General features: G+C 38.7%; 1 protein-coding gene across 1 annotated transcript in view; it reads left to right on the top strand.

Moving 5' to 3' along the window:
- The window catches only part of LOC149266612 (65-kDa microtubule-associated protein 1-like), a 46,764-nt gene extending 31,472 nt beyond the window's left edge, over positions 1-15,292 (top strand). The window contains exons 5-11 of the mRNA XM_089397083.1: positions 12,928-13,083; positions 13,455-13,614; positions 13,706-13,857; positions 13,985-14,072; positions 14,156-14,229; positions 14,401-14,475; positions 14,563-15,292. Coding sequence (XP_089253209.1) covers positions 12,928-13,083; positions 13,455-13,614; positions 13,706-13,857; positions 13,985-14,072; positions 14,156-14,229; positions 14,401-14,475; positions 14,563-14,877 — 1,020 coding nt within the window. The 3' untranslated portion in view covers positions 14,878-15,292. The remainder of the gene's footprint in view (positions 1-12,927; positions 13,084-13,454; positions 13,615-13,705; positions 13,858-13,984; positions 14,073-14,155; positions 14,230-14,400; positions 14,476-14,562) is intronic.
- The last annotated feature ends 1,775 nt before the right edge of the window (positions 15,293-17,067 follow it).

Raw genomic sequence — 17,067 nt, 5'->3', positions numbered from 1 at the left:
CCCTTTCGGGAGAAAAACTTAGCTCGAAGGTGAGGCTGCTTTGCTCTCTTTCTCTAAATAGAAAATGGCTGCGAGTACAAAGAAGTATGGCCTGTGGCTTGTGGGCTACTACAGTGCACACATCTTCTCTGTGTGCTCTATCTCTTATCCCTCTAGGCTAATTTTTGCTCAGTTATGGAACAAATGCAATCGAAAGAATGGAACCCCTTTTCCTCCTAGTGGGCTGATTATAACACAACCGATAGCCTACGAGTGGTTAGGTTTGACTACCTCAACTCTTAACCAGAGTTACAATATAGACTCTTCTAGAGTTCTTTTTCATCAGAATCATTTGGCTAGCCCCTTTTCCATAAATAATGGGGGTTGATGTGGCATCCTCTTGAATTATGGTGGTGAAAATGGGAAGGTCAACTTCGCAGTGGCATAACTTCACATTCAGACTCAGATTGACACGATTCTTTGCGTTGTGGGAAAAGGTCTCTATGTGTAGAATATGAAAAAAATATGCCGCATAAAGCGGCAATGTTTAACCTCCAAAATATGTCGTTTAATGCCTCAAAACGCTCTGGAAGGTTTCAAACCCCAATTTGCCAAATTGGGCCCCTGCCGGTAAAAATGGTCTTGTGAGCTGATTCCTCTACTTTTTCTACTCTGAAAGCACTGAGATGGATGACAAACAATATAATGATCCAATCTATGGTCTTGTGAGCTGATTCCTCTACTTTTTCCACTCTGAAAGCATTGAGATGGATGACAAACAATATAATGATCCAATTTGGATAAGAGATAGAGAGATAATCTCACTTCTGATTGTAGACTTATTGAAATCAAGAGAGGATAAGACATTGGAATGGATACTATTCTAGAGTTTATAATTGTCTTTTTTGGAATTGAAACCAAAATGTCTTAAGTATTTTCAGAGCGTTTGAGATCATTAAGAAGCTAGAAGGATCAAATTATACTCAAGGCAATGAGTTGACTGCAAAAGAGGATTTTGAAGCCATGTTGGCTAAGAGTAAGGTTTCTTTGGGAGCTGAATTTGATATCCTCTCCATTTTTTTGTTGTTTAAATAAAGAAGACGGATTTCATGTTGGCAATGTGGAAAGCAACTCGCTATTATTAGAATATCTCTACTTAGTATTTAATGCTCATTCTTTTAGCTGTTGCTATTTTTATTCTTTTAGCAGTTTCTTAGATGAAACTGATTGTTTCCATATTCTACATAGAAACTTGATGTTTCTATTATTGTAAATATCTCTGTATTATTATTGAGCTTCAGCTTGCTCATGATTAATTAATTCATTGGAAATCCATATGCGTTGTTCGCACTGTTTTATGGTATCAGAGCACAGGGATTTTTTTCGAAATAATTTTTCATAGTTTGAAAAATTCAGTAGTTCATTTCGAAACTGCTCTCAGGGTCTGTTTTTTGTTTTCAAGCTGGTTAACGCTGTTCGAACTTGAGTCAACGACGGGCTCTGCTTGGGGTTTCACCATTTGGCGGCTCGGTCCTTAGTAATATTTGGACTCAATTCGCAGTCTCTGCTATATACGACCCAGTGAATATATCGCTCGATCGATCCTTATAAATCAGTGCAGGCATAGCACAGGGTTTCTTCTCTGCAGGAGCTTTCTCTGCGACGGGTTCTCTTCTCCGCGGGTTTCTTCTCTCCCGTGGGCGCCATTTCTGACTCGAATTCGAATTTCACAGCTAGCAAATAACCAGGCTTCCAGCGTTACGTACATCCGACATCACCACATACTGATACGTGGTTTCCGTTCACGCATTCGCTCCTTCAAAACCAGCTTGATCAACCAGACTCGGGCGTTATTTGACTGTTTTCATTTGCGGGCCGATAACACCAGTTTCGACTGCAACGCTTCTTATATTGACGGCTTCCGCATAGCAACAAAAATCTCTGGCCTACGAAGCCGAAGCCCGTTTGCAAGACCCCGTTTATGGGTGTGTTGGAGCCATCTCCGTTCTGCAGAGACAGGTGCAACAGCTGCAACCGTAAGTACGCAACCATTCTGAGAAATCTTTTTTTATTACGGTGAAGTTCCGTTAACAGTAAATTCTCATTTGGCCGATTTGTCCACTTCAAGGTCAAATTCATTATTGTTTTAGTGTGAAACAAAATTACGATCTTTATTTTTCGAGCAATCAAGGGATCTGTTTGTCCAGCAGAGAGAGAAAATCAAGGATTTCAGTAACAGCTCATTTGCGTTTCTTAGACGGCAAAACGCATTCACAAAGGGTATTTTTTTCTGTAGAAGAGTGATAAAATTGTAAAGCGGCATTATTTTTCTTGAATCCTTTACGCTTTCTGGCAAAATTTCATTAAATAAGCCGATATTTTCTGAGTCAAATCTGTCGTTCAAAGCACTATCTTAAGCAGCAGAGTTTGGGAAGAAGTTCATTCAAGTAAATCAGCATTGTTATTACAGTAAAACAGAGGTTTTAACTTTCCAGAAATTTCGTGCCTCTTCATATCCGTCTTGAGTTTCCTGCCTATGCCTGTGGGCCCAATTTGTTGATTCTTCCTATCTAGTGTTTGTCTAAGAAAATTGTGCTTCTTACAGTAAATCAGTTTCCTTTGGGAATCATTTCATATTTAGATCAGCATCTGTCTGGATCAGCCAGCATCCGCATTGAAATCCGTGCAGGATTTTTTTTGTATTTTTCCATATCTTGGGAAACGTGCAGATGGCTTCGTTAACCAATCTCATGTTGGAAGGCAGTCAGGAACATTCCGAGCAGACATAATCTGCTTTTTACGCCTTTATGGCTAAAAGGTCGTCAGATCATGTACCGTCTTCTGCTTGGTACATTGACTCTGGTGCATCACGCCATTTCTCTCACAGGCGTGACTGGTTTATTGACTTCTCACCTTTCAGTGATTCCGTGGTATTTGGTGGAGGTGAAAAGTACACAGTGGTTGGCAGAGGTACCGTTCAGATCCAGTCTGGTGGGCGCACACTCATCTTCTTGAATGTGTACTATGTTCCTGGTATGGAAATTAATCTGCTGTCTGTCAGCCAGATTATGAGGAATTCTCCTCAGCTTGATGTAGTGTTCAGTGCGCACAAGTGCTCCATTATTGACAGGGAGTCTAGTCTAACAATTGCTGTTGGCCTAGAGGACCATGGTCTATACAGGCTACTTGACACCGGTGACTCTCCAGAAGTGGCTCTAGCAGCACGTGTCTCTCCCATCAGTACTCTATGGCATCAGCGATATGGGCATCTAAATATGCAGTATCTCTCTCAGCTCTCTCGGGAGGGACTTGTGTCAGGATTACCTGATATTCAGACTCAACAGTTGGGGGTATGCGGCGCCTGTCAAGCGGGAAAGCAACATCGGTCCTCATTCAAGAATGGAGAATCTTGGCGCGCATCTAAGGTACTCCAGTTACTTCATGCTGATATTTGTGGTCCTATGAATACAACTTCTATCACTGCTTGCAAATATTTTTTACTTATTGTAGATGATTTCAGTAGAAAGATGTGGGTGTATTTTCTAAAAAATAAATCTGATGCACTTAGTACCTTTCAGAAGTTTAAAACCTTGGTTGAAAAAGAGTCTGGCTATAACATCATGACTCTTAGGACCGACAATGGGGGGGAATTTTGTTCTTCAGCTTTTGCCAACTTCTGTGATATTCATGGCATCAAACGCCAGTTAACCACCCCCTACACTCCTCAGCAGAACAGTGTTGTCGAGCGTCGCAACCGCACGGTTGTTGAAATGGCTCGTTCCATGTTACAACACAGGAGTGTTCCAAACAAATTCTGGGCTGAAGCAGTATTTACTGCTGTTTACCTTCTTAACCGATCACCCACTTAGGCTGTTACAGGGAAGACTCCTGAAGAGGTTTGGTCTGGCCGTAAGCCTAAGATCAGTCATCTCAAAGTATTTGGCTCAGTTGCATATGTTTGGATTCCAGCTGCTAAGCGCTCTAAGTTGGATTCCAAAAGCCAGAAACTCATGATGACAGGGTACAGTGATCATCACAAGGCCTATAGGCTGATAGATATAGCCACTGGTCGTCTTAGCTTCAATCGAGATGTAGTATTTGATGAAGATAGAGGATTCTTTCAGTCTTCTTCTTCTGAGCAGTGTTCTGAGGATCAGCCTCACAGTGTTCTTCCGGTCGGTCCACCTGATGGGAGGGATGATGTAGCATCAGTATTTGATAATACTCTATCTGAGCTTCCTCCAGAAAATAACCCTCCTCTTGCTGCCCCTATTGCTCTTGAGTCTTCTCCATCTCCTCCTGATATTGGTTCTTCTACTCTTCGGCCTAAATGGTGGGCTAAAACCATTGGTGATCTCCGGGATGATGAGCTCCTTGAAGGTAGAACTTCTAGACATAAGAACAGACAACAGTCTACAGTCAATTTTGCTCTTATGGCTAACCTACACAGTATTTTTGAGCCTCAAACCTATTCAGAGGCTAAGGGTACATCTGAGTGGGAACAAGCTATGGAAGCCGAATTCCAGAGTCTTCAGAAGAATCACACATGGACACTTTCTGATCTTCCTGCAGGGAAAAAGCCCATAGGCTGCAAATGGGTGTATAAAGTGAAATACAAAGCTGATGGAACCATAGACAAGTATAAAGCTCGTCTTGTGGCTCGAGGGTTCTCACAGAAGGAAGGCATCGACTATGAGGAGACTTTTGCTCCTACAGCCAAGATGAGTACCATAAGGCTTGTCCTTGCCCTAGCAGCTCAGTTCAATTGGAAAGTTCATCAGATGGATGTAAAGAGTGCTTTCCTAAATGGTGATCTCCAAGAAGAAGTCTACATGACGCAGCCTCCAGGATTCAAGGTTGCTGGTCAAGAACAGAAAGTGTGTCGGTTAGCTAAAGCAATCTATGGATTGAAACAAGCTCCTCAGGCTTGGTACATGAAAATTGATCAGTACCTGACAGATCAGGGTTTTCAGCGGAGCCCATCGGATGCAAACCTGTATATCAAGCATACTGGTGATGATATCTTGTTTGTGGTTGTCTATGTGGATGACCTTATCATTACTGGCAGCTCTGCACATTTGATCCATGGGATCAAACAAGATTTATGCCGAACTTTTGAGATGACAGACTTGGGACTTCTTCATTACTGTCTGGGGGTTGAAGTTTGGCAGACTGAAAATCAGATCTTTCTCTCTCAGTCCAAGTATGCCAAAAATCTTGTGGAAAGGTTCAGAATGCAGGATTGCAAACCGGCCACGACTCCTATGGAACCAGGGCTCAAACTTTCAGCACAGTCACCCTCTCCCCTTGTGGATGAAACTTTATTCAGGCAATTAGTGGGCAGTCTCATCTATCTTACTGCTACCAGACCTGACATCAGTTTTGCAGTAAGCTACATTTCCCGCTTCATGTCAGCTCCTAAAACTGATCATTGGATAGCAGCAAAGCGTGTGCTACGATATGTGCGTGGCACTTCTGATTATGGCCTCCTATACACTCGAAGTTCCAATCCTATACTCAGTGGTTACACTGATTCTGACTGGGCCGGTTCGGTTGATGACCGTAAATCTACAGCTGGGTATGTGTTTAGTCTAGGATCTGGTGCTGTTACTTGGACTAGTAAGAAGCAACAGGCAGTGGCTCTCTCCTCAACAGAAGCAGAGTATCGGGGAGCAGTTAAGGCATCCTGTGAGGCAGTTTGGCTTCGACATATGCTTGCAGATATGCATGTTTTCCAGACAGGGCCTACTTCTTTGTTTTGTGTTAATCAGGGAGTGCTCAAACTTGCCAAGAATCCATTCTTTCATGAACGAACAAAGCATGTGGAAACTCATTGCCACTACATTCGCCAGCTTGTTGAAGACGGCTCAGTTCAGTTGCAATATGTTCCCACAACAGAGCAGCCCGCCGACATTTTCACCAAGCCTCTTGGTCCTGATAAATTTGTAAAATTCCGAGGGTCTATTGGTGTTGTAAATAGATTGAGCATTAAAGGAGGGTATTAGAATATCTCTACTTAGTATTTAATGCTCATTCTTTTAGCTGTTGCTATTTTTATTCTTTTAGCAGTTTCTTAGATGAAACTGATTGTTTCCATATTCTACATAGAAACTTGATGTTTCTATTATTGTAAATATCTCTGTATTATTATTGAGCTTCAGCTTGCTCATGATTAATTAATTTCATTGGAAATCCATATGCGTTGTTCGCACTGTTTTAGCTATGCAATAATCAAGTCAACATCTTATGAAGTATCGAGGATGAGTTAATCGCCTTTTAAGATGAAAGAGGAAATTACTATGTCCCCACTTTGGGATAATATCAAATCTTTGGTAGACCAAGTGATTGTTGTTGCCACTAAAACTTCATGAAAGAAAAACAGTAAGGGTAGTTAGGTTGAGAGGATGTCTTGCTTTGAAGCGAAAACAACTTAAGAAGATTTTAAGAGAACGAAAAAGGGGTTCAATACAAAACCTAAGTTGGCCCTCAAACTTTTATAAGAGCTACCAAGATTTTCCTTCTCCATAGTCTCTTTGTTGGTTATGCCCTTTTCCATTTTGTTTTGGCATGTCGTATAGCTGTCAAAGTATGGCATTGATTAGCTGTTTTGCTTTTAGGATTTCCCTATATTCCAGGTTTGAAGGAGCCTTATCCCAACTCATGAGAGCGAATGCCTTCAATTTTTGTTTATGTATTATCATATGAATTTTGTGGAGGCTTGTATGGCCAAACATTTCTAATGTATTAAACTTTTCACATTTGGGGTTTGTTTGTTGAAAATTCCCACATAGAATTATCTCAGAAGCCCCATGGTTTTTATGGTTTTATTGATAATCTTGAGTGGAATCTTGAATCTGCGGCCTTGCTCAAACTTATTTGATTCATAATGAAATAATTCGATAAAATTCTTTGTTAGACACAGTTTCATTTTCTTTTCATCTGCCTCTAGTAAATATGGCTTGTTTCATTTGCTTATATTACATGTGAGGGCACAAAATATGTGTTTTGAGAAAATCCACTTTGTGATAAAATCTCTTCTTTTTGACATTCCATAAATGATTGAAACTACTAGGGCCTTTCTTAAGCAACAATGTGCTTCAAGAGTATATGATTATTGAGAGAGTTTTGTTTTACCTTCTTGAAGACAAGGATCATGTGGGCTTTATTGAATGGCACACTCCCACTCCACTTTGTAAGCATGGGAAAAAAGTTATCATTTGATAAAAAGGAGTAATGCCTCTAGAAAAACAAAGGAGGGCACTACTTGATTCCTCCAAAGGTTTCCCTCGGTTTTGATCCTTTCCTTCGTGAGGAAAAATTCATCAACAGGTTGCCACATTTGTATATGAGAAGGAGAAGAAAAAGAAGCCTATAGACTCAGGTGAGTTTGGACGGAAGGTGGGGGGTGACAAAATATCTATGGTGGAGAAACTAGAGAATTAGATAGGGGAATGTAGCAAAACTCAATCTCCATTCAAGGTAGAGGCAAAGATTGGCATTAAGCCATATGCAAGTGAGATAGATGTCTTCAAGTTAAATCAATGGTTGCAATAGTTAGAAGTTTATTTTAGTGTGCATGAGGTTAGTGAAACACAAAGAATCTCTTTTGCTTGTTCGAAGTTAGAAGGTCATGCTTTAATATGGTCGGAAAGTGATGTCATTGCTAGAAGACTTGGTAATGAACAATCGGTGTCAAAATGGGATGTGTCCAAGGACATTATCAAGTCATACTTCTATCTTGTTGGCTATGAGGAGGAACAAAAGATAAGCTGGCTTTACCTCAGGCAGAGACAAAGATAAACATTGTTGCAATTCACTATTCAATTTTTAAAGAGAGCAATCTAGTAAGTGATATCTCTTAAAAGCCTTGGAGTGCTTATTACATACTTGGGAGCTTTTCACAGGCACCTTTAAAGACAAGTGATGCTTTTGAAACCTAAGACTATTGATGAGACTTGTGTGTAAACACTATTTTAGTGGGCCAAAAGAGCTGCAAGAACATCCAAAAAAAGGAAAGAAATAGAGGAAAGGTGAAGGCAAGAAGATAATTGCAGTTGCAACAAAAAACCAAAACCCTAGCAATCATTGTAAGCATTGGAATGTAGATGGCCACATAGAGGAGAGTTTCTGGAAACTACTTCTTGCATTCCAACCGAAAATGTCCAAACAATAGCCGCAAAAAAAGAAAACTTTGTTGGTTGTAGATGGGGATCAAAGGGTGGACAACAACTCAGACATTGAAGGTAAGATGACTTGTGCTTCAATTCAAAGGGAGACAGATTTTAGTAGTATTAATCCAAAGGAGAAAAGAGGAATGGTTGTACTCTTTCACCTTAAGGTCCTGCTGAAGCAAACTAAGATGCATTGCTTGTTTGACCTTGGATCACAATGAAATTTGATTTGAACTCAGTGAGTTGAGAAGCTTGGATTGGATGTGCATGACCATTCGGATTAATGCCCATTGCAATGGGTGATGTAAGATATGGAATTACTAGTCACAAGTATAACTTTAGATTTGCTATTAGTGCAAACTTCATTGATGAGGTAGAAGTAGGTCTCATTCCATTGGATGTTCATGGAGTAATTTTGGAGAGTTGTTATCTCCATGTTAGGGATGCTATCCTTAAATGAAGGGCTAACCAATACAGATTTGTGAAATATGGGAAGTCTTATGTTATAAATGTACATAATAGCAAATCAAAGTTCTCATTGATAAGTGTACACTGGGCTAGGAGGTTAGTTAGTACAAACACGAAGTTTGTTGTTGTTTTTGAGAAAGAGAAGCAACAAGGAGAAGGTAAGTTGCAAATTATTGCATTCTTGGAGGGATGTGACAACAAGAAGAAGCAACCATTAGAAAAATTCATAGTCTTACAAGGAAGTGTCTCAAGAATCTAAATGTTTACCACCTAAATGGGTAATTAAACATAAGATTCAATTGTTGCCAAAAATCTTCATTGCTTAACATTGGATTGTATAGACAATCTATTTTGGAGTAAGATGAAGTGAAGAAACAATTGTAGTACTTGGAGTAGGGAGTCATAAAGCCTTGTACTTCACTTTGTGGGTCACTCATCATCATAGCATAGAAGAAGGATGAAAGTTAGAGGATGTGAATTGACTATAGAGCTTTGAACAAGCTGACCATCAAGAACAAGTATATTTTATCAAGAATTGGTGACTTGTTGGATCAGTTGCAACAAGCTATGTTCTTCACAAAATCAGACTATCACCAAGTGAGAGTAAAAGATAAGACACTTGGAAGACAACATTGAAGATAAGACAAATTTTTTATGAGTAACTAATTATTCCTTTTGGATTATGTAATGCACTTGTAACTTTCATGTGTTTAATGCATGATGCGCTTTATCTTGTTCTTTTTTTTTTTGTAATTGCTTATCTAGAGACATATGGATCTTCAGTGCTACTTAGCAAGAGCACATCTCACTTTTGAAACATGTACTGGTAATTGGTCACACTTAAGGAGCAACTGATTGTTGATCTCAAGAAGTGTGAGTTTCAAAAGGAGTCCTTGGTACATGTTGGAATTGTGATTGGTGGAGGAGAGCTGAAGGTTGTTCCAATGAAGATTTGAACCATCATTAAATGCCCTACTGCTACTAGTGTGACAAAGGTAAGAAGTTTCATGGGAGCAGTTCAATCTTTGAGGAAGTTCATTTCAACATTTTTAGTAGTTGTTACACCATTGTATGCCATAAAATAAAAAACAAACAATTTTCATCGGGGAAAACAATGACATAGGTCTTTAGAAGAACTAAAGAGAAGAATCAATTGCGCACCAATGTTGACCATGCTTAATTTGCAGTGTGAAACTGATGCAAGTGGTAATGCCATGGGGACAATCCTAGTTCAAGGAAGAAGAGTCAAGACCAATTTGTTACCATTGAAAGTTGTTTCATGTGGCAACGTTGAACTACCCTATCTATGATAAGGAGCTTTTTGCCTTAGTTCAAGTAATGAAGAAATGGAACCACTATCCCTTGGAGAAGGGAAACATAATCCACACTGATCACCAACCATTGCAATACTTGCAGAGTCAAAGCAAGTATCACAAGCTCAAGTATGTTCTTTTGAAGGTGCGGGAGTAGCTTGAGAAGAGTTGACAAAAGTGGAAGCTCAAACATGACCAACATAGGACATGGTGTGACTTTATCTTAGCAAAAATTGCTTGCAAGGGGAAACTAAGATGTTGAAGCCTTTAAGACATGGACCTTTTGAGATCATTGAGCAAGTTAGAGTTGATGGTATCAAGCTAAAACTACCTCCTTATATGAGATGAGTTCAATGACCAATGTGGAGAACTTGCCATTGATTGAATCGTTCTTGTTGCACAAGGAAGAGCAAGATTAGGTTTTGCCCATAGTGGAAGATTTTGCATCAAATGCACTTGAAGAACTGGAGGAGGGTATAATTTTGTAGAAGAAGGTCTAGGTGACTCAAATAGGAGAGGACGAGTTTTGGTTATTTGGCCTCAAGGGATAGACTCCAAGGAAAGCCAAGTAGTATGGGAGCAGTGAGTTGCAAATATGTTTCCCCATCTTTCCTTAAAAGCTTTTGGACACCAAAAGCCTTCGATTGGGAAGTTGTGATCGGATTGGATCCTTGAAATTTTGAAAACGCTAAATGGTAAATTCTTTGGTTAATATTGCCCCTAAGAACCCTTGTTAAATTTTGTGTTTGAATTATACCTGATGACATGGTGAGGTGATGTGGACATATGGTCGATGGGAAGTGATAGTGGTTGAATTGGTAGATAGTGAATGGATGAGTTATTCGGTGGGGTAGTCCCCTCACCCAACTCAGTGATTTTTGAGGCTAAACCTTAGTATTGGGAGATCTTCAAGGATAACCCCAACCTACATTTGGGGTAGTACTTCAGAATTCTTGTTAGTATTTGAGGCTAAGCCTTAGTATTCGAGGATTCATGGGGACCACCCAACCCACACTTAAGGTAACTCTTTAGAATTCTCAAGGGGAATGGAGGTTAAGCCTTAGCATCGGGGGATTTGCTTGGATCACCTTGCAATTCCCAATGGGGAGACTCCACCACATGCTCAACAACACTATCAGTCCTTTACACTGGGGATTCTATAGGGAAGATCCCAACCCATTAGTTGGGACAACTGTGCTAGGAGCTTGGATGTAGAGGAAAAGGGGACCCACAAAAATGAAGGGAGCATCTTCCTCGAATGACTACGCAAGATGTGGTCAGGACGAAGAGGGCCCAAAAGATATCAAAGGGGCCTTGAAAGATCCAAGAAACAATGAGAGGTTGCCACTTGGAAGATGGGAGAGGCCAAAAATGCCTTGTCTCTTGCATAACTTCTTGGTCATCTATGAAGGCTGGGAAGGTGTATTCTTGGTCATTTATGCCGCTCAAGAGTGGATAAGAAAGGAGTGCCTGTAATTGCTTGGGGAATGGTTCTAAAACATCTTGGAGGTCGTCGGCCTTCCATATACCATGTAGGCACACACATAAAGGAGGAAGAGATGAAGGATGAAGGGGTTTATGAATGAAAAGTGAGAGGAAGTTGGATTAGAGGTTCTATAGAGGAACTAGTGGCATAAAATTCCACAGGTCAATGTCGTTATTCATGGTTTGTAGAAGACAGAGATCAACCAGACAGATTCCGAAGTACTGGTTAGTGGAAGATTATACCATTTGTATTTTCGTTTAGCTCTTGTAGCCAAAGAACCTTGCAACTGTAAAAACACTATTGAATCTTGATAAAAGCTGAAATTTTCCCAGGTTGGGTTTCTCTAGGGTATCTCTTGTGTATCTATCTATGTGCCATGGCATTGGTTAATCCTGTTCATCGTTTTGTTAATGAAACCAGTCACTGCTTATGCATAGTGGGTTATTATTGCTTTTTGTTTACAGTTAATATTATTCTATATCAATCAGTGTTGGTGAATCATTTGGCCACAGGCCTTCAATTAGGGACCAAGCCCCATAGTTATTGAGCTTGAAAAAGTTTCTAGGGAGTTGGGTCCAAGTTTGGCTGAGGTCATTTTGGTCATTGTGTCTGCCATTTTACAGCACGGAAATAGTATCATAGATGTTGAATCCTTAAACACGTTATGAATGTTTTCTGCTTTTTAGAGGCTACGTTAACATAACAGTCTTTGCTGTCTAAGTAGAAAACCATAGTCGTGTCAGCATGAATGGAAAATTAGTCTAACCATAGCACATTGCAGTGGACTCAATGGTAATATCTTGGTGCATTATAGATTTACATATTTGTCATTGAATTCATTCAGTTTTGCATAATGTGACTGATTTCATGGATTTGCAGAGTGTAAATTGCTAATTAGTTTAAGGTTCTATAAGTAGGGATTGTATTTGAGGGAAGGCAAAGTTTTACTTTCAAGTTTCACAGTATATTTTATTGCATCAACTTAATGAGTTGTGGATGATTTTGAATGTGTTGCCAGAATTGGGAAGGAGACCCTCTATCAGATGGTTTAGAATTTAAAAGATAACAAAGTCCCTTTGAATACAACATATTCTTAATACTTCTTTTTAACCATTCCCTTCTAGAAGGTTTCCACAAATGTATTTTATTTCTTTACCAATTAACTCTCATGAATTGAAACTTGGAAGCACTGGTAAACTGGTGTGAGAATTGCCTTTGTCTTGGGCATCACATTGGATTTTCTTAAGTTTGAGATGACAATGGCACATGGATAAACTAAAAGAAAATGTACACAATACTGGCTACTTCAGTTATTGTCTGAGTTGTAATGAATAGTAAAATGAACTTTGTATTTCTGTCTTCAGATTTAGAGTAAGGTCTTCAGTGACTGAAGTGCAATCTAGATTACAGTACTAACAGGTCTGTCATGGATATTCATATCTAAAGTCACTTTGGTAGCTATAAAAGATCTAGAATTCAATACAACTTTGATCTTTTCTATCATGTACAGATCCAAGAACTGGGCACAACATTGATTGAATTGTGGAATCTAATGGATATCACTATGGAGGAACAGAAACATTTTGATCATGTAACTTGCTACATTTCAGCTTCTGTGGATGAGGTGTCAATGCCAAGAACGCTTGCTTCTAATATCATTGACCAGGTAAGAATTATTATATATAGGAAATTATTATAGTAATCAAATACACAGGTATACATGATCATTTGATATTGTTATCTTTTGGGTTTATTCAGAATAAATCTCTTAAAAGTTAATATCTTAGAAGTTATTAAGTTAATTCTTGGGAGCTGTGCTCCCCATTTATATTTGGTGTATTCAATGTTTATTAGCTGTTTTGGATAATTTGGCTAATAACAACCAACTGCTTGCATCTGCTCTTGTAAGACTTACGGACTAAAGCCAACTGCTGCAATCACATTATTTTTCCAATTTTGAACCAATATAACATTGGGGTGAAATTAAATTTTGATTATGGCAATTCCATGATGACATGAATTTTCCTTCTGGCCCAGGCTGAGGTTGAAGTGAAGAGATTGGATCGGCTAAAGGCTGGAAAAATGAAGGAGCTTCTGCATAAAAAACAAACAGAGCTTGAAGAGATATACCGGAAGGCTCATATGGAAATAGACACCAACTCTGCACAGGAAAAGATAATGGCTATGATTGATTCTGGTTCGCTTGATGCTTTTTATTCTATATTTGGTGCTTGATTTTCTCTTGCAATTTGTTTTGTCATACTGATTTCTCTGGATCTGTTTTGAAGGAACCATTAATCATTCAGATCTTCTAGCAAGCATGGATGATCAGATTTCCAAAGCAAAAGAAGAAGCACTCAGTAGAAAAGAAATAATGGAGAAGGTGGACAAATGGATGGCAGCTTGTGAAGAAGAAAGTTGGCTTGAAGATTACAACAGGGTAGTTTTGAGTTCCGCACACTTCATGAGATCATCTTTAGCTGGTTTTATGTTTTCTAATTTCTGTGGCAGTTAACAACTTCTTGGAATTATATTGCTGTTGTGAATTGTGTGTTGCTTGCATGCAGGATGAAAACAGGTACAGTGTGAGTAGAGGTGCCCATATAAACCTTAAGCGTGCAGAACGAGCCCGTGTGATTGTCAATAAAATTCCTGGTAAGTATTGAAAGCAAATGGGTATTTGAGACTGTTTATCTGTGATCTATGTATTCTTAACTGACTTGATCTCTTGGACGTAGCACTTGTGGATTCATTGATGGCAAAAACTAGGGCTTGGGAGGAAGAAAGGGGAACAACTTTCTTCTATGATGAAGTGAGACAATCGTTCAGTTCTTTTTTAATTTTATCTCTTCCCAGGGAATTTTCTTGTGATTCCAAAATCTTTGAGTTATGTCAAACTGTTTAAGAATGTTTATGGACACTTTTTCATAGCATTGTTTCCAGCTACATTCACTTCCTTTTATGTCCTTGTTGAAATACACAGGTTCCACTTTTAGCAATGCTAGATGAATACAACATGATGAGACAGGAGAGAGAAGAGGAGAAACTGAGGCTCAGGGTATGAAGTTAGACTTTGTTATGCACTCTGATATACTTCACCTTTATGTTGATGTTTCAGAATGGTAATAACTCCTTGCTTCTTCAGGATAAAAAGCGCCTTCAGGGTCAGTTGGCAAGTGAACCAGAACCATTTTTTGTTGCAAAGCCAACTCCCCACAGGCAACTTTCAACAAAGAGAAGTACAGGGCTACGTCCAAATGGAAATTCTGTGGATGGCATTCCTTTGAACCACCGATTATCTCTCGGTGTTCAGCAAAGTGCTCGGAAAGGCTTGTCTGTCCATAGAGAAGGAAAAAGGGAGCATAATAGATCAATGATCCCTCAAAATTATTTTTCTCTTTCTAAGGAAGATTCAACTTCACAAGCTTCTGCAAATGGCTCAACACTGTCCTCCTCATAGGGGAAGAATTGCATTTATTATTTAGTGCAGTTTGAGGATTATTACACCGCATACATTGAGGTAATATGTGCAATGAATACAACATAAGGTGTGGCCATTCGCTACTGAACAGAGTCAAAATTCAAACAATCAACCAATTAGGTTTCCAGGTTCTGTGTGAGGATTTTGGTGAATTGCATATATCCATGGCTTTCTTTGGATGCAGTTTGGATCAGGTTTTTGCCTATATCCACTTCATCTTGCTCCATTATAACAAATTTGTAAAGAATATTTCATTGCAGGTGTTTTCAATAATTAGGTCAGTGGGCTTGGTTCTCCTGGCTTATATGAGGTCATATTCTTAGTTCAATCATGAAAAACAAGTAATTTGCTTGTTGTACATTAAATAAATATTAAATCACTCAGTTCATCTTGATCCTGAATATCAGTTGGTGTTGGTATTGGTACCAATCCATTTGAACTCCTCCAAGGAACCTACTTGTATATGTAGATCCAGATCAATCCAGGCATTCATTCATGACAGTCCAGTTTCTAGCAGATCTTTCTATCAGTGTTACTTACCATTTTCCTTGAGGAGTTAAAGAATGCTTCTTTGCTGAATTACATGTTCCTTGGGGAGTTGAAGCATGCTTCTATCCTGAATTATGTAGTTACATGTTTTAATGCTTATATTGCAGTCAGCTTGTAGAATTAGATCACAGGTGTGTTTGATTAAAAAAAAAACTACTGGATGCTGTGCAGATTTTGCCTTTATTCTATGAATTGCATAAAATGTGAGGTTGTATACTTATAGGTGGATGGTATTTAATGGTTGGGAATTGGATTTATGGCTCGACTCTTTTAACTAGTCCCTCACGACCTGTTGGGCTTAAAATTACTGACTCAATTCCACGTTTGACTTGTCTTAGCAAGAGAGTCAAGAGTTGACTTGGAACTCAAGAAGTTATGGAAGTTGACTTGGAAAATAAAAAATATTAAAAAGTCCACTAAATTTCAGAAATCTTCACCTGGCAAAACTTGTAAGTTGACTCAGTGGACACAGGACTTGAATTGGCAGACTTAGAAGTTGACTCAACTGACTTACAAGTCAAATTTGTTGACTGAATGAGTCAGAAAGTTGGGCCAAATCATGGACTGCCTTGACCCAATTTGGGACTTGAGCTGTGTCATCCTCATGAGGCTCCATAGACTTGGTTGAGTCAGGTAACGATGGTTGGGCTTGAATAAAAATGGATGTTTTGGGCACTTGTGCAAGATGTTCACCATGAATTTTATTGAGTTGGTGAAACTCATGCCAGTGTGTTCAATTGGGCACTAATGTTCTCACCATGGTTTTGGAGGTTTGCTGTGGCTGCCTATGAATTTTCTTATCTCAATACCAAAGAACTCGTGCAATTCTATCTCACTTTTGAAAATGGTTGCATTATTTCTAGAAACTAATTGTTACAATTCAAATTAAAGTTAGAAGCTTGCTCCAAAAGATTAATAAGAGATCTTGGCCTTTAAAAATTTGGCTCTATTTTTTAGTAGGCTCTGAAGTTTATAATGTTTTGGGCATTTTCACTGAATATGCTCTCCCAATTTTGGGACAAAGATAAAAGATTATTATTGTCATTTCCTGTTTTTAGCATATTGAACATTGGTTTATAAACGTCATAATATCGATTAAGTGCTATTGAAATAGTTTACTGTGGCAAAACTAAATTTTTCTGACATATTTAAATATAGTTATCATGTATTTAAACGTAAAAAGTAATCATTATCATACGATCAAGCATATTTTGTTTCTTGATAAATAAAAATCGAGCCTTTATATTAGTGTCCAGAAAAAATGAGCTAAAACAGTCCTTGTTTGGACTTTTAATCTTGTTTGTAGATTCCAAATAAACAAAGTTATACTCGTGGTTACTCTTATCAAATATATATTTAGATAACCTATAACATATGTTTGATTCAGAAATAAACGTTCCATGATCTTTTGTTCTTCCATTGATTACATGATATTTATGATTAGCGTTCACATTGAAATACAAAACCCCATAAAAGTACATCCGTTGAAAATAAGATGTATCTATCATATAAAATGCCAAAATTTGACTAGTAGGCGGTGCTTTTGAATGATGTACATTTCTCTTGTTGTTTAGAGGCAAAACTGATTAGCTTCTTTCATGATTTTTATGTGGTGCATTT

Source organism: Pinus tabuliformis, chromosome 6 (assembly GCF_031772625.1).
Source record: "Pinus tabuliformis cultivar Carrire ecotype Pingquan chromosome 6, CPIR1, whole genome shotgun sequence".
Classification (NCBI taxonomy): Eukaryota; Viridiplantae; Streptophyta; class Pinopsida; order Pinales; family Pinaceae; genus Pinus; species Pinus tabuliformis.
Note: the sequence above shows the minus strand (reverse complement) of the source record. Positions and strands in the feature narration are given on the sequence as shown.